Below are 23,003 nucleotides of genomic sequence, written 5' to 3'. Positions count from 1 at the left end.
GCGTGTAGCAGTTCTTATTAATACGCTGCTTTCCCGGTGTCTTGGGACTTAAAGGAAACTGCTTAAGAGAAAAGACTTCCCTCCCTTTAATAGACGGGCATTTCTTGTGGTAACACACTTTTGCTACAGCAAAGGATGTCTCCTGTAACGGGAGATGTCTTTGGACCGCATTAAACATTGACATGTTGGATAAACTCCCCGGAGGTGCTTGGACATCTCCAGGCCTCTCTTATAAGTTCAGTGAAGGCAGTTTAAAAACTGTATGTTAATAAAAAAAAAAAATGCTTTTGGGCCCATTGCCATACAATAGCTATTTTTTGTTGACTTAGATCTCAACTTCAGTAGCAAGCGAGGCATGAAAAATGTTGTTGAAAATATGTTTTTTTTTTTTTTTTTAAACTAAATTGGCACCAAATGGCTCTGTGCTGCCAATGAGCTGTGATATCTTGGAATGGGAAATTGAGACCTGGCTCCCGTTGGCTCGTGTCGCGGGGTTTTTCCTTGCTTAGCATTGTAATGGTGGGAGCCCTCGCGTCCCTCGCGAGGTGTAGGATGCCTGAGATCTTTCCAACGGAAAGGAGAGTGGTACATCTTCCTTTTCTGGGGTAGGGTTGGCCTCCGAATGAATGGTTTTAGAAAAAGTAGAAAAATTCTGCCCGTTTGATTTTGTTGTTAAGGTCTAGTCAATTCTGGTGTGGATGCTGAAGGTTTTGCTGGCTTCCCTTTTCCAATAGCCTGTGCTGGTCTGAACTAACCTAGGGCTTGCCTGACTCTCTAAAAATCTCTTGTTTTCTGAAATACCATCTTCCTGATGCTTGGTTTCGAGGTGACCAGTGTTTGCAGGCAGGATATGTGTAGGATACAGGATGGAAAACCTCAGTTCTGACTCGCAGCTGGAGGTTGTTTTCCCTGCCCTTATCGCCACTGGTTATACTGGGAAACCTGGGACAAACCGCAGGATTGTCCTGTAGTATTTTTTTTCTCTGGGTGGAACAGGGTTAGCAGGGCTTGCCCACCTGCCTTTTTACAAAGTGTAAATGAAATGCTCTGTCAATCCCTATTTATTACCCGGAGTAGGGGAAGGTTTCTACATACGGTGTCTCTTGTAGTCGTGTTGTGGGTTGCAAGGCAGAAATGTGATTTCTGGGAGGTCGTGTGTTTGACTTTCAGGCTTTTCGTTTTATGGCTGGGGTACTTACTGGTTTCCTAAAACCGTCTGCCCGGTTTAATTCCTTTTAGCTGCTACAACTTCTGTTTTCCTGAAAGTGGCTGCTCAACAGACAGGCAGAACCTCTTCCCTGTTCTTAAATAATATTAGAAGCTGGGTTTAGGGGTAACGTGGGAATCAAATGTTCTTAGATAGCTGTCTCTTACTGTTCTCCTAAGCTTGGTGTCTTCATAATAATTTGGTTTTTTTCTGTAGTCTTACTTGAGAAAACTGGTCGATGAGTACTACATTACAGAAACCTTACACGAGACCCCATTAAGGGTCTTACATGAAGACCGTATTAAAAAACCCAGAGCTTTCCTTCAGAGAGAAACTAATGTCTAAAATTAGGTAAAATAGTGCAGCTGTTCATTTCATCTGTTACCTCATATGTGCCTTTTCCACCATTTTTCTTCCTACTCTTTTCAAAGGAATGCCACCAACTTGGAAATCCAGTTTTTTACCCTACGAATCTGTGATCTCGGTAATTAAAATATTAGAGGAGAAAGATGCCCTTTCCAGTTTTTACTCGGGGTATTTGAAATTCTTTGTCTAGTCAGTTTGATTTCTTTTTTGAATTGCAACTCCTGTGTGATGGATTGCTCTGGGGAAAAGCTCATCAGCATGCCATTGCCCGGTTCCTGCCAAGAATGTTGGAAACTCTCGAGTAGCAGAGTAGCAAAGCAGAAACCCGAGGCAGGCGAGCGTAATTGGGGGGGAAAAAATGAAGGAAAAAAGAAAAAAAGATAAGCTTGTCTGTATTTAGCATTGCTGTTACGGCTCCTTGCTTTTTCTGGAAGGGTCCTTAAAGCATCAGCAAGAATGCAAAATAATAATACCTCCCCTTTTGTTCTGGTGGAAAAAAAAAAACCAACGTTTTTCCTGGGGGAAAAAAGAAAAAAATGTTTGCGAGGAGAAGTCCTGCAAAAGTTTTTCTGTCGTGTGCTGATTTCAAGGAGTTCAGCCTTTAATTTATCCGGAGGTTATGCATGTGCAGTGGTAAAACTATCCTAGAGGTCTGTTAGCCAAAGCCATAAATCTCCAGCTACCAGTGAATGACAGGAGGGATTGGAGGAAAAAAAGCCGTTTTCTTTGGCACGGACCAAAACGGCCGCGTGTTCTGTCTGGGTCCTGCTGTCCACCTGCTCCTGGGTGACACAGAGGAGCTGATGCCTTTTTTTTTGTTCTTCACTTCAGTAGCTGGAAAAGCAGAGAAGTTGAGAAAGAGGGGACCGTGTGTACTTTCTGTGGGCTCAGGGAGACCAGGCTGTATTTAGAAATCGATCCCAGTAAAATTCCAGTTATAAATTTCATGTCATCCCTGCTGGATTGAGCCTACGCTTATCATTCTTAAGGCTGGAATTTTCTGAGGTTCCGGGCAATCTTTTTTTTTTCTCCCTGGTTCATAGAGGAGGAACGTGAGGTCTTGAATTCTTCCAGTGAGTGTTTTTCAGCGGAAGCAGCCGAGATGCTGATGTGGGAACTTGCCAAGGTGAGGCACGAAGGCTGGGACGGGGCGGAGAGCGGGATATAGGTCTTCTGAGTCTCATCCTGTGCTGTCAGTGTGAGACCAGCTTTCCTCCCTACTGAGGTTTTAGCTGAATATATCGTTAAGACCCTTTTATTGGAGTTTTATGCTTAAAGAAGCAGCACCCAAGCCTGCCCTCGGAGGCTCGTAGAACGAAAGAAGCAGGGCTGGAACAGGAGGAGCTGCCTCTCTCGGGGCTGAGCTCATGAACATATTTTACCAGTTCCTGAAGTGTTTTAATCAGATGATAATCTGTATTAACGTATGGATGAGGGAGGGGTTCCCATTCCTTACTCCTCTCCTGTGCACCTGCGCTCCCAGAGTTAGAACTCAGCAGTTCAGTGGTGCAACTTGAGCGTTTTTGAGGTTTTTTTTGGACTACATCGAGAAGAGCATTTCCAGGTTTGCCGCCGTGTTCTTTCTGGAGTATTTCTGAGTTAAAGTGACAGCTCAGTAAGTATTTACACAATGTGAGCATGAGCTTTCTGCGGTGAAATGTAAAGGATGCTACATAATGATAGGTAAACTTAATAAAAGCTACTTCGGAATTTCTCAGCAAATAGTTTTTTTGGGTTTTTTTTTTTGCTTTATATATTCTGAGTAAAATGAGAACTGTAGCTAGAATCTAATTTCTAAGTATGTTCTCTTTTATGGGAGAAAAAAGGGACAGAAGTGGGTAGGAGCAAATAAAGAGGTGGGGCTCAGTTCGTTCCGTCAATACAGGGAATTTCTTTATGGGAGGGTGAGAGGGTGGAGATAAAGTGTGTGTGTGTGTGTGAATTTCTATGAAATTCTCATGAAAAATCAGTTTGTGTAAATTAAGTCTGAAAAAGCTACTGTTCCATTGCAGTTACTGGCATTTCATGGGATAACCAGCACGTCGTTATTTCTTAGAGCTATTGAAACTCTTTCAAGGACAAATTCAGTTGCTACTAACTTTTTATTTTCTTTGTTCTCCCTCTTCTTCAACTTGAGTAACTTCTCTTCCTCCTGGATAATTCATATTATGCCCAAAGTGTCCCAAGAAGCTGCAAGTTAGACGTGGGGAGTGGTTTTTAGCGAATCTGGGGGGGACGACCCTGACGCAGACCCCCCCCGGCTGTGGGCTTGCCCTGTGTCCTGTGGGTGCCTTTGGCCGTGAGGTGATCCAGAGGGGACCGAAGAGCACTCTGATGGTTTTGGTGGGATGGGATGGTGACATCCTGGATGTGGCTGGGAGCAGAGAGCCTTTCGGTGGTCACCGATGTCAGAGCGTGGCCTGAGGTAGCCGTGACTTTCTGTCCTGAGAGATTCCGCGACTCTTCTCAAAGAGAAATTCTTCAAGTTCGGCGGACTCTGGAATTTCCCCCCCTGCCCCGGGGGGGGAGAATTACTGGGTTAAGCAAGTACTTTCCCCCCCCTCCTCCACTCACTTGTGAAATTTCATTCAGGTTTGACTAAGAGAAACCCTGAAAATTACCATTTCCCTTCTGATGTCAGCACGGTGGCTGGCACCCTGCCTGCGAATAACAGAAGAGGAATGCTTTAAAACCTGCACCTCCGGACGCCGTGCCGGGAACCCCGCTCTGCCCCCCCGGCGTACGCTCACACCGTGGCCAGCTCAAGTTATCGACGGTGGCTTTGTACTTTTCTTAACGCTGTTAGTGTCCCGAGCCATAGTTTCAGCAATTTTAATACGGTCTGAGAAGCACGAGGCGCGGGAGAGGGAGGGCGCCCCCTCCGAAAATGGCCATCTCTTTTGGGTTTGCGGCACAGAATTTGATCTTTCTGGTGAGGAGGTGCCTGCGAAATCCTGGTGTTGGTTGGTCTTTGTAGGTGACTGGAGTTTTCTTGTTGAACGGAGGTCTGGGTGTGAATTGGAAAGGTCGCCTGTCCCGCTGTCCTGCTCCAGGGCGGGATCAGCCTTACCTGAGACCAGGGCAGACGCCAGCGAGGAACGCCATGGAGCTGCCGCTTTGTTTTGCTACCCTTAGATTCGGACATGAGGAAAAATACTCCAAATCACGTTAATTGAGTACCTCTTGTTGTCCTGGTCTCTCTAGGTGTGGAGAACAGAGGCTAAAGTGTTATGGTAACCTGCTTTTAAAAGTGTGGCTTTCTGCCTGTCCCCTATTTCCTTGAGATAAACTTGCTGGTTAAATTGCAAAATGTCTCCCTTTATTTCCAGGTGGCTCTGCTCGCTGGGGGTGGCGTGGAGGGGATCGCGCTGTCCCCCTTTGCCACCTGAACTTCTTCCAGGGGCCCGGACCTGGCCGGGCTCACCCTGTACCTCTCTGTGTGGGATCCTTCCCGTAGGCTTGTTTGGAGTTTTGTACTTCATAACAGTCTGGTGATGGATTTAAAGTCCAAATGACTGTAGGACTATGCACCCTGTACAAGTTTAGGAGGAGAATCTGGTATTCATTAACTGGATGTAAATAATTAAACCGGTGCAAGACTAGAAGTGGTCTTTCCTCAGACGTAACTCCTTGTGAAATGATTTGAAGAAACGTTCCTACCTCTGTGCAGAAGATACGTTGAAATGGTAGAAGTGCTGGAATTAGTTAAAGCTTGATTATATATATATGTTTTTTAATATATTTCTGAATTTGGAGCTAGTCAAGGAAAAGGCTTCCCATTCAAGGCCAGTTTATGAGCGTGATCCCGTCTTCCCAGGAACTGCCTTCTTGTTGGGCTGTGGCTGCATGTGTTGTGTTGAGGGTCCAGGAAATATTGGAGTCCTGCCCCTGGGGCTGGGGTAGCCGTCTGGGTGGGTGGCATGTATTTTTTTATTAAAAAAAAAACAACCCAAACTCATTTGCTTGCAACCCAAACTTGTTGCGTGGGGGCCTTGTGCTAATTGTAGTGCTTTGGGTCCCCTGGAAGGGATTCGGGGCAGCCGCTGGTTGTAACAGGTTTGAACACTTACTCTTTTTTTGGCTGGTTGGACAGTATCGTGATAGGAAGCATTAAAGTATGAAAGTATCTCCTAGTCTTTCAGCTTACCGTTGGTATACCAGCGAGGCTCGTACGAGCAGTTCTCCGCGTCTCGGAAGCCTTTCCTTGCCTCTGCGCCCTGCGGCTGGGTGCATGGGAAATCTCCAAGGGTAGGTGCTTTCAAAGCCCTGTTCTCTCAAAATCGGGGTTAATGCTGTAACTGCTGGGTTGTACTTTCTGGAATTGGGGTTACACCTGGAACAGTTTTCTTTGGTTTCGCCAAAAAAAAAAAAGAATCATGTTGTTGGAGATGCGGTTTCGGGGTGGAATGTGGCTCCCCTGGAACAGGGCACGTTGGTGGGGAAGGGACTTTTCACTGAATTTCACTGAATTTTTTAGAGTTGGAAGGGACCATAAAGATCATCTAGTCCAACTCCCCTGCCGAAGCAGGACTTTGAGGTGATGCTTTATCCCGGATGATGGTTCCTAATGGAAGTGGCATAAAAAAAGCGCACTCTTCTTCAGCTCGTGCTCTGGAGGAGAAGCAAAATGCCTGGTGCTCTGCTGTCTGCTCTTGGATGTGCAGAAGAGGCCGTCGGACCTATCCCAAATTATCCCGCCTGCCTGTACTTTTAAAGATACTTCTAAAGCGCCTTCTCCGGCCTTCCTGTTTGGTTCACAAGGCGTGACAGCGTTGCAACCGCTTGTTTCCACGTTAATTGTGATTGATTACCTTGCAATCTAGGACAAGATTTTCTTTGAAAAGCTATATGCTGATTCGGTGTCGGGAATTAAAATCAGATGAAGTGATTAGTGTTCTATGAAATATCCCAGAGCAATTGAGAGCGTTCCTCGGCTTTCAACTGCGTTTTTGGCCCTTAACCCTCGCCTCCCCTCTCCTCCTCCGGAGCGAGGTGCTCAATCTGTTGTCCGCACGCTTGGCGAATAACTCATTAGGCGTATTGTATCGGGAGACGGGGCTATAATTTGCCGCCGGGCTTCAGAGCGTGGATTTACCGGCTTTAATGATGAATGGGGGGTGTGCTGAAAGCGCGCCGTGTCAAGGCAGCAGCGACACTTGTGCCCGAACGGGGAACCGTGTATTAAGGTTAGCTTTAAATCTGATCACTCGGTAAATGGCAATAAACTGTTCGGGAGTTGTCACCGCTGTCAAGGTACAGTCATGTCTCATCTCCCTTTTCTCATATGAGTTGTCTTAACAGTTTCTTGTTATACCTGTTCCTGAAACCAGGGAAGACTTTGCAGCGTTGGCTGTTCCTCCTCCCCCCATGGCATTGGCACGGTTATGAATTTTTTGTACCTTCTCACCGGCTGCCAGCACGCACTCCTTTTAACTCGCTGAGCAACTCCCCACGTTGTTCATTTTGCTTTATAAAAGAAAGCTGGATTTTTTTTTTTTTTTAATTTTTAATTTTTTTTTTAATAAAAAGCCCAAGGACAGACGTGAGCGTGGGGCTGCGGATCCAGGCTTCATACATCACTAGAACCCAGGGCTGGTGGGCTTTTATTTTATTTTATTTTTTTTAAAGAAAAATTTAAGTGCCTATGACCGTGTGTCACTGCGGGGCTGGGATTCGTGCTGGGTTTGCCAAGTGTAACCAACCTGAATCACGACCACTTTGGCTTGACGAAGGCTCTGGTAGCGTGTCCTCACTGCTGTCTGGGAGCCAGCTTGGCTGCAGCTCCAGGTTTCTTGTCTTTTCATCTCCCCCATCCTCCTCCTCCTCCTCCTCCTCCTCTCTTCCCAAAGCGTGACGGTGGCTCCGCTTTCGGGATGCAAATAGATCATTTGGGTATAAATACTGGAGATCTGGTTGTTGCTTGCTACGAAGTTACCGAGTGCATCCTTGGTAAATGCAGATGGTAACTTGTCATTACCGCAATTTTAAATATTTTTGGTTCCGTGGAACTGAAGTGGAGTCTTGGAAGCTGAATTTTAAGGCTAAATTAAGAGAAGGCTCAATAAAATCCATAAAAATAGCGTCCGAATTTGTCAGCCGCTGTAATGAGAAGGGAAATAACTTTTCTTCTTCCTATTAGCAAAACCGAGCTTTGTTACCTTGCGTCGTGTGGGATCCCTCCTGTAAAATACTGCGGGGTCAGGAGGGATGGACAGGCTGGAGATGTGCTACCTTGCTTCCTCCTGAGGTGACACCAGGGCTGATGCCAACGCGATAAAAAACGGTTACCCTTGATACGCTCTTGAAGTAATTAGCAGGTGATTACCCCAGCTCCTGGCTGAGAATAGGGTGTGCCTTTGGGCAATTAGAGCTGGCTGACCCGTGTTACCCCATCACAAAGCAGAGGTGATGTCCACCTCCACCACCGTGTCCACCACTGAGTTGTGAGTTTGGATTCAAGGTCTGGGAGATGAGGGTGATGGAGCAGGGAGTTTTGCGTTAATTTAAACTGAGGTTGCCTGTCTTGTAGAATCACAGAATGGTTTGGGTTGGAAGGGACCTTAAAGATCATCCAGTGCCACCCCCTGCCCTGGGCAGGGACACCTCCCACCAGACCAGGTTGCTCCAAGCCCCCTCCAACCTGGCCTTGAACCCCTCCAGGGATGGGGCAGCCACAGCTTCTCTGGGCAACCTGGGCCAGGCTCTCACCACCCTCACAGCAAACAATTTCTTCCCCAGATCTCATCTCAATCTCCCCTCTTTCAGTTTAAAACCATTACCCCTCGTCCTCTTCCACAGATTTATTCCAAAACTTGGATTTCTTGGATTGTTTTGATCTTATACATGCTTTTAAATAGGTTCGGTTATTCTGTGGGAGAAGGGAGAGCCTGCGTAATGCTGAAACGTGGCTTGGAGAAACTGCAGGCCCCGACACGCAGCTCCTATTAGCGCAGGCAGCTGCTGTGGACGGGATGGAGCTCTGTGTGCTGGGACGAGGCAGCCTCCGACAGCTGGACCTCTCTTTTGGCGAGCGTAGCTGCGTCCTCCTCCTCCATCTTGGCGTTGTGTGTGGTGGGAGAGGTAGGACCATGGAGATCTGTGATGTTTTGGAGCCCTGGCCCGATCCTGAGATGCGTCTGGGGTATGCCCTTACCAACCCAGCATGGAAAGAGGTCGTGGAAATTTGCCTGTCCAGTTGAGTCTGTTCAGCCACCATTTGTTCTGGTGTAAAATGAGACAAATTTGCAAAGTGATGAGATATTCAAATCCGGGTTGAGCTTTCAGACAGACACAAGTGGGCAGAAACCTGCAATGCTGCATTTTATGGCTGAAGAGCTAGGGAGAAATTGTTTTTAGAAAGCTAGGAGGCTGTGCTGGAGGTGCTTTATCCACTCCTGGATGTGTACCAGCACCCGTCGGATTTCTGTGCAGAAAGGGCTTTTAATGAATTGATAAAACTAACTTTGTTCTGGAAAGTAAACTCTGGTGAGCCTCTCGCGTTGGGTCTTCCTTCAGGCCTGATGGTTTGGAAAACATAGAATCCTAGAATGGTTTGGGTTGGAAGGGACCTTGAAGATCATCGAGTTCCAACCCCCCTGCCGCATCCGCTGTGTTCAGTGGGGAAAGATCTGTCGGTGAGATTGGTGTTGCCTGTTTGAAAGGAACCGGGGTTCCTTTCAGATGACTGAAATTTGCTGGATTTGAAATTGAGAATGAGCTGGATGACTGAAATTTGCTACGGGTCGCAGTTGTCTGCGTGTATTTACGGGGTTTCTGGAGCCTTTTCAGGTTTTCAGTGGTGCTTAGCGCAAATATTTTACATCTTGCTAGCGATCTGGAGCAGCTGCTCTCTCGCTGATCGGAATTAGATCACATAAGTAGTGGTGACGCTTAGAATAATTTTGCTCTTCCATCCTAGCCCTTCCTCCTCTCACTTTTTTTTTTTTTTTTTTTTTTTTTTTTTTTAATGGCTTGCTCTTGGCCCGGTCCCATTTCTGTGGTACAACATGAGCCTGCTGTAGTGTGTCAGTAGGCCTGGAACGAAAATGCTGTAATGAGACACTTAACCGTCTTTTTGTTGACTTGCCTCCAGTTCATTAGAGCAGACGTAGGAGGTTGGCTAAACTTAAAGCCTGATTTAATATTCAGGAAGGAAGTTCCTTTCCATCTCAAAAGGAACACCACCTCATTACGACTATCACATGTTCCTTGGGATCCTCTCCCGTGGAGCTGAGACGCAGCTTTCTTTGCATCTTGGTGTCGCTTGGATTTTGGGAGGAGTCGACAGGGGCACTTTGGAAATCCTGGGGCGAGTTGGCTGAATAAAGAGAATTGAAGTCGGAGAGCATGGGGATGGGATAGCTAGTTACCTAATTATTTGGCTAGAAGGAAATGATATTTTCATGCTTAAATATAAGTTGGAATTAGTGGAGAGGTTAGAGACCACATGGCCCGTCTAAATAGCAAACTGCGTAATTTGGCTCTGAAATGGCCAAAAATTTCCTGAGTCTCCGGCTGTTGCAAAAGAATCGTAACCCTTTGTTAATTTTTACTGCATTTAATTCAGTAAATAGTGTTTGTCAGGACCTCCTGCCACCTTAAAAATAACCTGTCAGCTCCTGCTTCCATCCACTTCAGTGTCTGGTTGATCAAGAAGGAACCCGTTGCCCAGATTGAGTCTGGGCTGTCGGAGAACGAAGCAAGAGTTTCCCCCTCTCCCGGGCCGACCCACCTCAGTGTTTTCAGCGTAAATCTTTCTTCAGCTCCTTTTTACACCACAGCTTTTCACAAGTCCAGAAAAACATCCTGTTAAGGCGAGCGTGCGCCCGCCTTCGAGTAGATGCTGAAGATTGCAGAAACCCAGTCGTGTGTCGTCTTTAGATGTGATAGTGGTTGAAATATTATATCGAGGGTCCCGAGAGATACCTAAATAATGTGGTGTGATAAGCGGCGTGACCGTGTGTCACAGAGAAAGACTGACTGAAGGAAGGAACTGAAATCTAGTGGCTCGATAAGCTGGATTTGTTGAATTTGTTAAGGAGGGCTTAAAGTCAGGCTGGGAAGGAAAGATGAGATCAACAAACGCACTTTAAACACAGGCAGGCGTGGCACCTTCTCGCCCTCCAACTTCTAAAAACTAATAGAACCCCCCCCCCCAAGAACCCCGCTTGTTTTTGGACACGGACGTTGTACCCCTGTCGGGTTATTTCCAGGGAGGGTTTGAGGTGGGGCTCTCATTTCACTTCCCCACCAGCTCACCTTCTTCTGATGGACTTCTTTCACGAATAAACCGTTCGGTAACGATACATCCTGTAAGCAAAACTCTGGTCAGTTTTAATCAATTTGAAGAGTATTAGTAAGAGTGGTGCTTAGGAAAGTCCTCCGAGATGTGTGGACTGGCCTCTTGCTGAGAAATGTTAATGGGGTAATTACTGAATTGTGTTTAGCTGGGAAGATACAGTTCACGTTATAGCTGCTTGGAGAAAACTTACTCATCTCTTTTTTTTTTTTTTTTTTTTTTTTTCCCCACTGGTAAGACTCGGTATCCTGGATTTACAGAAAATCTCCCCAAAGGAGCTGGTGTAATAAATGTATAGTCAAGGAAAGGAGCGATATTTAACAGGGCTGATCTTAAGTTTACAGGAGCTCCAAATAACTCGTGGTTAGAAGCAGGTGACTGCAGTAACTTAGAAAACGTCCTGTTTTCTTTTCGTCTGTAGCATTAGCTTATTCTGAGGGCTGTGTGTTAGCAAAAGATTAGAGGAATAGAAAGTATCTTTGGTCAAACTCTGACCTACTGGAAAAAGTCAGAAGAAAAACCAGGCTCCCTCTACTTGCAGAACTGAAACCATCGAGCAGAGGTCAGTTATCTGAGCACTTTGGCAACCAATAATTTAATCTGCATCGGCTGTTGATAATGAGATGATGATGATACATCGCCTCTTGGTTATGTATTAAAATCTAAGTTGGATTCGAGGATTTGTGGGGATGAGATGGGGAGTTTCATTTTTCTTTAGCTTACAGAAAAATTGATTTGTCCTGCATGTTTCCTGAAAGGTGTTTGTAACCCTGAAACCAATCCTGTGCTGTGTTCCAAAAGTCATGTGTTTTGGTGTCCGAAGGTTATGGGCGCAAGGCAGAACGACCCAGCCTCCTCCAGGAACCGGGGTGCTCGTTTCCCGAAGTGGTGGGTGCTGCCCCGGCGAGGAGAGCGACTGACGGGTGCCGGCGTGGGCTTGGCTGGGGGACTGAAGGAAGCTGAAGCATTTCTCAAGTTTAAAAAAGGGAGAGGAAAAGAAGGAAAAAAAAAAATAAATAAAGGAAGTGCCCATTTCTGTGATGGTGTTCTCAGTAAAATACCCTTGTCCCTTAAACTGTCCTGGTGAGAGACTTCGTACACCTCGGTGTAGTGTTTGCCATGGGGTTTTCTAGGTATTTTGTCTTTCGGGGGCATCTTCACCTACTACAGGAAGATCTCTCTTTTTATCATAACTTTAACTTCTCCCGAGCCTTTTTTGTCTCTCTTTAGAAGCAGCCCACCACGGGAGGAGAGGCCATGAAGCATGACCCAGCGCGCTGGTCCTTCAGAAGGCTATAAAAGGCAGGGAGTTCAGGCCGGGATATTGACCTTAGCGCAGCCAGTTGCACCTTAAATAGATCAGATGAAAGTGTTCCTCGCTGGAAGACGAAGCGTGTTTGCTCACGAATGAGGACGGTTGTTAGTTTGTGCTCGTTTCTCAGCTTGAACCCTCTAGACGGGTTATGGAGGAGTTGGAGTCGCTTGTGCGTGGAGTTTTGGGAGATGGGGACAGGGATGGAAGTGTCTGAAGTGCAAACTGAGGGTGACCGGCTGGAAGTAGGGTTTGCTGAAGCATCTTGTGTTGCCCATTGGGTGCTGTTGTGTGCCCCCCGCCCCGTTAGTTCTGTTTTCATGGTGACGCCATGGCGTTGCCGTGGTTGGATGGTGGCGCGAGGGAGTAACTGTCTTCTTTGGACCAGTCCTTCAGCTGGTGTGTATCGTCGCAGCCTGGCTGGTTTTGGTGGGTTTGTGAGGCTTCGGGCCATCTTGGGGCAATCCCTCCTCTGCCTTTCATGTTTGTCCGCGAGTACCTGTGTTTTATCTGCGGGGACCATCACACCTCATGTAGCTTAATACTGGTGAGTACAGGGAAAACTGGGTTTGTCTTGACCCAAGACACCGTTGTATTGATGCTGTGGGCAGCATAACTCCATAGTGCCCTTTGAACTTGAAAATACAGCAGAAGTTTGGTCTAGGGGAAGGGCTTGGAGGTGGGAGGTCCAAGCCCTCAACCCTGGAGGTTGTGTTGGATGTTGGGACCTCCAGGACCTGACCTTGGTGTCTCATGGCAGCCTGAGCTCTTGGTAGCTCCAGAGGATGTGGAATGCACTAGAAATATCAAAGGTCAGTTCGATTGATTAAGGTTGCTTTTCCGAAACGTTCATGCTTGGTTCAGAAGGCCTCTTGGCAGCCTTGTGATCGAGACTGTCAAGTGGAGGTTCCCCTTGGCATGGTGGGTGTTTCTGGTTGGTTTTCTGGTGGAAGGCACTGGAAAACGGGCAGGGAAAGCTGCTATTTTGAACCCAGGCCTTTTTCATGGTAGGTGTTACCAGGTCGTTAAGCTGATGCTGCTGTCACTGACTTTCTGCTTCATACAGCTTGTAGATTTTGAAAGAAATGGCAGCGAAAGGTTGGTGGCTTTATTCTCTTGCCTGGTTTCAATGATTAAATCCAATATGACCGTGATCCCAGCTGACTAATTCTTAGGGAAAATGACTCCTCTTTCCCAGCACTGTCCATCACTAATACCATTTTTATAGCCAACATGGCAGTCTGCTTTGTAACTTCGGTGGCTGCAGAGACAACTTACCCTTGCCGTTGGGTAACAAGGGGTTGGAGACACGAGGAAGGAACATTCTCTTCTACTGAGACCTAGTTTCTTCACTTCGGTACGATCCCATCCGGATTCAGCCTCGGGGAGGCGAGTGGTTTGTTGGAGCCTGTGGGACGGTGTTAACCAGCGTTGGTCGGCATCTTCTCGTCATCTTCTCAGCTTGGTGACTTCCAGGCCTCCGGGGTTTGGTGGTCCCCGTCTTCCGACCGGCCTGACCACGGTAGGGGAGCAGCTGCCACCTCTCGCTCGGGCTCGGGCCGGTCTTTGTACCGGCGCTGAGCAGCCGAACAATAGTTTGTGCTGGCCGGGGCCATGTGGCCGGTCACGTGCGGTGGTGCCGTTTCTGCCGGGGTCCTTGCCCATCTGTTCTCGGCTCTTTCTGGGTTATCAGGCGCTGGTCCAAGTCCTCGCAGGCAGCCAGCTCCACGGCCAGAGATTACGAGCACTAACCTTCCTGGCAGGAGTGGTGTGTGGCTTTTGCTTTTTATGCAGATTAGCCATGTGCTTCTCACTTCAAGGCGTTCCACAGGAAAAAGACCGTTTCCTGTGTTTGGTTCTCCGGTGGGCGGCTCCGGCACGTTTTACCGGCCGGGGTTGAGCCTGGGAGCGGGCTCGGGAGAGGGATTACGGCGTGCGGCCCCCCCTTCCCCTTCCACCTCCACTGCTACGTCACCACAACACAACCACACGCGCGCTCGTACTGTTGGTGTCATTCATTCAGTGCCAAGATTGCTTTAAAAAATTCCCTTGGCCCCAGTTCAAACAGGAGTACAGCTGGGATGTGTTAGATTTTAGGCAGTCTGCCCTCAATTTGAGATGAGTTATAAATAGCAGTGCCGACTTCCTTAACTACCACTCTCCGAGGTAAAATGCAGGTTAATTACTGTGGGAATCAATTAGGGCTTCTCTCGGTTAAACAGCCAGTAATGCTTTTTATTATTTTTTTATCACAAAAAACGGACAACAAATCTGGTCAGGAAAAGATTTCAAGGGCAAGGTGAGAGCTTGGGGCTTTTTTATGATATTTTTTTTTTTTTGGCCTTTCTATTTTTTTGGGGGCAGCTGAGGAAGCCAGTTGTGGCCAATACCCGCGTTTGCCAATAATGGAATGACGCTGATTTGAAACTGGAGAGTTCAGTAAATGACTCTCCTTCCTTTTCTTCCTCTGGCATAATAAAATACAAATACGTAATAAGGTAATCGGGGAAATTCAGAATTACATTTTTTTTCTCTACAGCTGTGGAGGGGTTTGGCTCTTGCTTCCAAAGTGGGATTTGCCTCTTCCCGTTACTTGTTTTCCTGCTGGGGCCGTTAAGCAAGTCCCCTCCAATTTAACCAAACTGTTCTTTCATGAGGCCAAATTTCTCTTCAACCGGATGAAATCTGAAAAGCGTTGTTTGTGGCATCCTCTCGTCTGCTTAGAAGCTTTATTATTATTATTTTTTTTTTTTTTAAGGAAAACTCCGGTGTTGTTTTTGAAGAATAGCTGGTTTTCACGGTACCGTTTCATTTTAGGGGTCTGACATCTTTAACGTTCCACGTACTGATTCGGAGAGCTTTTGAACCTGGCGATTTAAACTCGCTTTGGGCTCGCTGTTAGAAGCTCTTAGTCTAGAAATATCTTAAATTTTCTCGAAAGCTCAGCAGTTTCTCTGGAGCGCCGGCTTACGGTCCCTTTCATTACGCACCCTACCAAAAGCAAGTTGGCTTTTGAAAGTTTTAGCTGGCGAAGAGGAGCGCTTTTTTTCCAAGTTTTGGTACTTCACAGTGTTATAAAACAGCAGAGATAGCGAGATTGAAGGGAGAATGGAAGCAATTTCTATGAATGCAAGGAGGTGTAAGCAGGGGGTCTGGACTTCAGTGATCAAGGAGCAACGCTTTCTCTCAATTATGTCTCTCTGTGGCAGGGCCTTTGCTTTTGAAGTGTAATCACAGTAATCTACTCCTGTGGTTTCCTATTGAAAGGATTTCCCATGTATCAGCCCAGAGAAGAATCTCCAGCCTTTTGCAGTCGGGAGTTTGGTATTTCCTTATTTATCCTGAAGCGTTCTTGCGAGCGAGCGGGCGTCGCTTCCTCTGGGCTTCCCCCTCTCCTGTAACACGGGGTGTACAGAGGAGCCCCGCGGCACCTCCGCTCCCCCCAAAAAGCCTTCGCACGAGCTCTTGGGTCCATCCGCGCTTCGACTTGGGCTGATATTTTCTCAAGGCGCGTGTAGTTAAATCGCCTTTTATTGAGGTAGGAAATTCACGTAGATTTCCTGATGCAAGCCAGAGCAACACCGCTAAGAGGAGAGCGGTTAAAGCGCTGTCGGCGAAGGAGACGTCTGTCTTTTCTGGGAGATTTTGAAGGAAGAAACAACCCGTTGCAGCATTTGAGATGTACACGGCAGCACCGGGGAGCCAGAGTTGGCCTCTTGGTTTGCAGCGAGTCAGGAACGTGTGCGTGTTCCTTCATTAAGAGATTAATTGGCGTTTACGTTTCTTCTGTTTATAGAATATTATCTATAAAGGCTGTAATTTAGAGTGATGCTCTTCGTGTTTGTTTTTAGCATCCTCTGTGCGCTAGGGCCTTGTGGAAGAGTGGCAGTTCAAAGCAGCGCAGTTTGGAAGCACGTTGTGTACTCCTACGCTGAGCAATCAAGGTGACGACTTGGTCACATCCTGGAAATATGTTTGGGTTTTGTCTTTTGGGTTGGGTTTTTTTTTGGTGTGTTTTTTTTTTTTTTTTTTAATGGCTGCATAAACATTTCCAAATGTTTCTTGACGTTTTTTTACAGTCGTCATGCTTCCTGTAGGAGTCATGGAAAAGTGGATCTTCACCTTGTTTCTATCCTTCCTGAAGATATGGTTAGCTTTGTGGGTGACCACAGACAAGAAAATCTGTGCAGAGGAGGCAGCGTGTGGTGTGTGCTATTTTTAAAAAAAAAAAAAAAAAAAAAAATTAAAAAAAATCCCCGAGCAAGAACGTATTTGAGAAGCTGCCCTTGCTAGCGAGCTGCGACGGTGAGGTAACAACCAGAAGGAAGCAAGTAACAAACGGAAAAGATGCTGAAACGTTTGGTCACACTAACCCCAAAGTTGCACTTGTTCAGGTAGAAGTAGTGAGGAGGTGCGTGTTTGGGGGGTGGTGGAGGAGAAGGTTGACTGGTCAAAAGCTGGGAAGCTCTCCTGGTGGCACTGATTTTACATACCAAAGAAGATAATGTGGGGAGGGAAAAGATGTCAGTAATGGAAGGCTATACCCACAAGGCAAGGCTGGGGAAGCTTAGGGACAATGGCTGGGAAGATGTAAACACAATTTGCATCCCTTAGGGTGTATGGGAGCTCCACACGGGGTTTTATACCGTGCTCTGAAAAGGAGCTTCCATTCAGAGGGTCAGAAGAAAACAGGCTCTGAGGATTCAGAGTCCAGCCATCAAAGACCTCTAGTTTTTTTTTTTCCTGACCCCTCCCGGTGGAAGCTCCTTTCCAGAGCATGGTCCAAAGCCCCGACTGGGTGCATGGTGGGGTCCGTGGGGCCTGGCCGTTCGGGAGTGCCAGGGATCCAGGGCTTCTCCAGGCTTCCTCCTCTGCAGGAGGTCCTGCAGCCCCTGTCCATGTTACTCCTCAGCAGTAGCATCTGCCATAACTTGAACATAAAACACGAGACATAACTTTCAGAACTGTTGTAGCATCCGTGTGGATGGAAATGGGAACATCCAGCCCAACTGAGCCTGGCAGCGCATCTAAAATCTGTCTCGACAGAGAGACTCTCATTGGTTCCATGCACGTGGTCGTCTGTGAACAGCTTCCTGCTGTATTTGCAGGGGTGTCCAGCGCTGAACTGGAGCGGAGGAAGGGATTTGGACCCGGTTCTTAATTGATTTGGCCCGTCCTGGTGCAAATTTGTCTAAGGGAGCCCGATTCCACTTGAGTGGGTAGCACCTCCCTTTTACCAAAACCGGGGTGCTTTTCCTGCCGGTCCATTAAATTCCCTCCCGTGGCCCAGCTCCTGTTGCCCCACAAGAGAACCATTAAATCCCCGTCGTGCCCTTCCTTACTGGTGTTTGGCGTGGGCTCGGCGCGGTGGGGTTTGCCTGGCAGCGAGACGGAGCAGCCAGCTGGTCAAACAAATGTTCTCAGGGTCTGCGCGTTGGGACTTCAAGCTGTGCTGGCTCTTGGGGTAGGATTTTCTGAAGTGTAACATACTGCAGGAACTTCTATTATTTTTTTTTTTATTCTTTTTTTTTTTTTTTTCCCTGGGAGGGTGGATTCTGCAAACATAACCGGAATGCTGTTCGGGTCTCTGGGATTCTTTCAGGTTTCCAGCAGGAGCTGGCTTTGTGCGATATTTGCTTGTGCAGACCTGTAGTGCCACTCCTCAAGCACCTGATCTCAGCAAAGAGAGGGTGGATCTGTACAAATACCACCCTAGGGCTAGTTGCAGGAAGGAATGGTGTAATAGAGAGTCCATTGTCATGGTGATCTGGTGGAAAACATCTAATTGGTATTAGTTAGGTCATCAGGAGATCAGCGAACAATTCTTATTCAGTCCGAGTGATGGAGGTTAAAGACTGCGCCTGGGATTCATTTAGAGGTCACTACTCCAAAACAGCCCTTGCTTTAGTGTGGGAACATCCCTGCCAAGGTAGAAAGACTCTGTTTTGAGGTTTATAGTGTTTTCAGGAAATTTTATTGACCGTTCTTACGTCTTGGCTCCAGGCAGGGGTAGTAGAGATCAGGAAGTCATAAGAAAGTTGCATTTATTCACTCGTCTCAATCGTATCTGCTCTAAAACTTGGGGAGCTGACTTTCAAGGCTCACATTTTTCTCGTGAATCCGAAGAAATTTGATTGAGAAACCTTTATCCTACAAAAGGCAGCCAGACACAAGGCACGTGTTAAAAAATAAAAATGCAAAAACGGAACTGCCGGCTCGAACGCTGTGAATGTGGGTAGCGCTGCCCATCAATATGGATTAATTGAAATGCGTAAGTGTAAATTAACAGCCTGTAGTGTTTTGGGAGACCTTGTTATATGTGAAGGAAGCAGTGTTTCTTGTGAATATTTAAATTTTCGGCCTAAATTCACCTTGTTGTGGAATATCTGGACATTGAACTACTACCTACTATGGGGAAAAGCCACTTAGACTGATAATTCATCTTTCTTAGTGATCCTTCCCTCCTCCTCTCCTCCCCTCTGGCCGCGGGAGATATGTCAGTGTCAAATGACTTCTTCTCATTGGGTTTGTTCTTTGTGAAACGTCTGTAGGTTTGAAAGGGCAGGAGGAATCCTGCTGTAATTCAGGGTGCAACTGGGAGGTTTAGCACCCGAGAAGAGGCAGCCGAGCTTCTGCTTCTCTGCGCCAACCTGTTGAAGTTTTCTTTGGGGGTTTTTTTGGAAGTTGTGAACCATTCCTGTATGTAGCTGGATGTACATGGTGTGTCACAACTTGCTTTGCAGCCTTCAAGCCCAATGGATCAGATGGGGAAGATGAGGCCTCAGCCGTACGGAGGAAACAACCCTTATACACAACAGCAGGGACCTCAAGCGGGGCCACAGCAAGGACATGGCTACCCAGGACAGCCCTATGGGCCACAAACTCCCCAGAGATATCCCATGGGAATGCAAAGCAGGACGCAAAGTACAATGGGCAGCATCTCATATGCACAGCAGGTAGAGCACCCAAGCTTCTGTGGTCTCTGGTTACAGCAGGGGTGGGCAGAAGAGCAGCAAAGCGCTGTGTCCTCTGATGGGACTACCTTCAGCCGGGTGGGAATCAGTTGCTTGGGTAAAATGGCATTTCTTTAGGCTACGTGTTATACCACACCTGGATCCAGGTGGGATCAATGTACAAGGACCTGTGGAGTCCTCGCTTCCAAGAGAGTCAGCGGCAGAGCAGTGAATCAAACAAGGGAAAAATAAATAGCGAGGGGAGTAAGATGTTCTTTGTGCTGTGTTCTGTTAAAGACACAGTTGTTCTTTACAGAAGAAATGACTTCAGGTCAGTGTTGGCTCATTGTATGACCCAAGTGGCTCCTGCTGGACTCTGCAGGATTCAAAAGGCCACCCTTTTTTTGAGCAAGCAGTTTTTCCTTTCGATGTTACTGTCATTGAAGGATGGTCAGATAGGGATCCTTAGTTAAACTTAGTTAGGGTGCCAATTAAAATTTTGTTACTGCCACGGATAATGTCATACACAAGTGACTTTTGCTGTTGTCAGGGAGGTTCGCTTATATTGGTAGTGGCATTTCCAGTACATTCCCAGTTAACTGCTCTGCTCGGATCCATGAACGTTTTTCTTCTTGAGCATAATCTTGCTTTGCATGTGTATGTAAAAGAACTTTGTAACTGATGTAACTCTACCCTCTTCTTCTGTAGATTCCTCCTTATGGACAGCAGGGCCCCAGTGCATATGGGCAGCAAAGCCAGACTCCCTATTACAACCAGCAAAGCCCTCATCCCCAACAGCAGCAGCCTCCGTATTCGCAGCAGCCTCCATCCCAGACCCCTCACTCTCAGCCTTCGTATCAGCAGCAGCAACAGCCCCAGTCTCAACCTCCGCAACTTCAGACGTCGCAGCCGGCCTATTCCCAGCAGCAGTCCCAGCCTCCCCATCAGCAGTCTCCGACTCCGTATCCTCAGCAGCAGTCCTCGGCCCAGCAGCACCAACAGAGTCAGCCTCCCTACTCCCAGCAGCAGTCGCAGTCCCCCTACCAGCAGCAGCCACAGACTCAGCAGACGGCTTCCGCGGCTCTTTCTCAGCAGTCATCTTCATACCCTCCCTCGCAGCCGCAGCAGCAGCAGTCTGCCTACTCCCAGCAACGCTTCCCCCCTCCTCAGGTAGGCGCCGTCCCCTCCTTTGTTTCCTTCCAAAGCATTGGTTTTTAAAGAAACTTGAGCAAATAGTTTTCTTTGTGTGGGGAAGTCCATTGAACTCCACAGCGGCAAGTTGGCCGGGATGATGGCGGGGATAGATGCGCTGCCTTCTCCGTTGTGTCTAGATCTGGAGTATTGTGTCCAGTTTTGGGCACCTCAATCCAAGAGAGATATCGAGGTGCTGGAGCGGGTGCAGAGGAGGGCAACGGAGCTGGTGAAGGTCCTGGAGAATAAATCATAGGAAGAACGATTGAGGGAGCTGGGACTGTTTAGTTTGAGGAAGAGGAGACTGAGGAGTGACCTCATCACTCTCTATAACTACTTGAAAGGACATTGTAGAGAGGTTGGTGCCGGTCTCTTCTCACAAGCAAATAGCGATAGAACAAGAGGGAATGGCTTCAAGCTGCGACAGGGTAGGTTTAGACTGGACATTAGGCAGAAATTCTTCACAGTGAGAGTGATCAGACATTGGAACAGGCTGCCCAGGGAGGTGGTTGAGTCACCATCCTTGGATGAGTTTAAGAGTCACTTAGATGTGGTGTTGGGGGATATGGTGTAGGGAAGAACTTTGTAGAGTAGGGTAGATGGTTGGACTCGATGATCCCAAGGGTCTTCTCCAACCTAGATGATTCTATGATCTGTATCTCTTACAGAGAGATGCTGTGGTTGGGAGCAGGCTCAGCCGCGCTAAAACCGCGGCTTCAAAGCCTAGCGTGGAGTAAATGCAATACCAGTCTAAAGGATGCTGTACTGGAATGGTTTTCACAGAAGTTCTCCAGGTGCTCTCCAGAGCTACTTGGTTTAGCACAACAGCAGAGCACAGTTTGCAGAGGGACACGTAGATGGTGATGGAGGAGTTTGCTCTTCAATGTAAAACTTGGCTTTAGGGAGGAGAAATAAAGCAGCAAACAATGGGATTGAGGGTAAAATCATGAAGCAGACTTTTTTTCTTTTTTTAAAAGCTGGCTAGGACCTTTCAGCAAAAATTGTAGTGCATCAAAGCTGGCCTTTGAAAAGTTGATTTTAATTGACTTGCCTTGTTTGTGTAATGAAGTACTTTGAGCTGTGGTAAGGTGTTAGAAGAGCAAGAAGCTAAATGGGCAGTCTCCCAGGACAGTCTCTGTTCTTCAGGATCTGCAGTAAGGGAAAGCTGGAGAATTATCACTGTTTGGTCATGTTTTAGACCTCTGCTCCCAGCTCTCTCTGTGGCAGGGGGGCAGTGTTTGTGCGGAGCAGTAGCCGTGTTGGCTTCAACTCTTTGCTCTCTTAGTTCCTGTTTTGGGCAAGTGTCACCGAGGGCACATAATTCTTCCAACAATGTGAGAATATACCAGCGTGATTCCAGCAGAGCCTTTATTTTATTCCCATTTGTGGGGTTTTTTTGGTGTTTCTTGATGTTTCAGGAGTTATCTCAAGACTCGTTTGGGTCCCAGGCATCATCTGCTCCCTCAATGGCTTCCAGTAAAGGGCAAGAAGACATGAACTTGAACCTTCAGTCCAGACCTTCTAGCCTGCCGGTGAGTGCTGAGCTGACGGAGAAGCGAATGGGGCGAGGGCAATCAGAAGCACAGCAGGATAAATTAGCACTGGTAGTATTCCACGTGGAAATGGGGAATGATGGAGGCTGCCTGTGCTTTTTACTAAGTCATTAGCTTCTGGCTTCCCGCTGGAGATTAAATGTAATTTACAAAAGTAATGGATTTGAGAGTAAAGTTTAACCCTAAATACTCTGGTCTGTGTATTCCAGCTAAAAGATTTGTTTTGAGCTTTCCGTTCGTTCGCAGTGTCTGAAGCCCCTGGCTGCTGGTGGAGCAGACCCTGACCTTTAGGGGAAGGTGTCTCATTTTTATTTGATGTTCTTGTTCCTTCAGCCCACTGGTGACGTGGTGGGCAGCAGCCGGGCAGCGCAGTTCCCTTTCAGTGGCATCGGATCCTTATACTGCTGATTTAAGCTTCTTTGGGCCAATCTGACTGAACAGTTGGTGAAAAAGACAAGTTTATTAGTACCTGGAGCGAGGAAGATCAGTCACAGATAGCTCCTTCCTTGACAGATGGAGAATTATATTTTCTTTTGCATTCTAAATCCGCTTGCTGTATGTACAGTGACCAGTTGGGCATGAGATTAGTGCCTGGTGTTCCAGTGCGTTTTTGGACCAGAATAGTTAAACTTTGGGTTAAAACTTCACCAAGAAAATGGAGAAGGGTTAAAAGTTTAGATGTAGTTTGCACAAACCGGTCTGTGCGTCTGACTTGGAGGAAGAGTTTTGAGCTGCTGAGTTCTGATTTTGCTGGTTACTTTCATAGCGACCAGTAGGAAGTGAGTGAGCTTTTTTTTTTTTTTTTTTTTTTTTTTTTTTTTTTTTTTTTCATTTAGCCACTGGCTAAATCAGTTTTCTGAGCTGCAGCTGGATTGGTCAGGGGAGAGCGAGCTGTATATACAGCAAAGTTATTTTTTGCTCTCAGCAATGAGAACGGCTTTGTTGGGAGCCCCTTGAAATAATTCCTTTGGATTGTGGGTACAAATTGTCACCCAAAATACAAAGTGATTCTAGTTCTGACCACCTAATGGGAGTAGTTGTGGGTTGTTTCTTTTTCCTTTCTTTCCTTTTTTTTTTTTTTCTTTGCCTTTTGGACCCTGATTACAAAGATTTAATTTGTTCT

At 47.0% G+C, this 23,003-nt stretch overlaps 1 protein-coding gene across 2 annotated transcripts in view; it reads left to right on the top strand.

Annotated features, from left to right (window-relative positions):
* ARID1A (AT-rich interaction domain 1A) overlaps window positions 1-23,003 on the top strand; it is a 64,130-nt gene that overhangs the window by 5,001 nt on the left and 36,126 nt on the right. For both annotated transcript variants that reach the window (XM_074162145.1, XM_074162146.1), the window contains exons 2-4: window positions 18,927-19,139; window positions 19,845-20,306; window positions 21,746-21,859. In XM_074162145.1, coding sequence (XP_074018246.1) covers window positions 18,927-19,139; window positions 19,845-20,306; window positions 21,746-21,859 — 789 coding nt within the window. The remainder of the gene's footprint in view (window positions 1-18,926; window positions 19,140-19,844; window positions 20,307-21,745; window positions 21,860-23,003) is intronic.

The sequence above is a fragment of the Numenius arquata genome, chromosome 21 (assembly GCF_964106895.1).
Source record: "Numenius arquata chromosome 21, bNumArq3.hap1.1, whole genome shotgun sequence".
NCBI lineage: Eukaryota > Metazoa > Chordata > Aves > Charadriiformes > Scolopacidae > Numenius > Numenius arquata.
The sequence above is the reverse complement of the archived record's forward strand: the minus strand, read 5'-3'. Positions and strand labels throughout refer to the sequence as shown.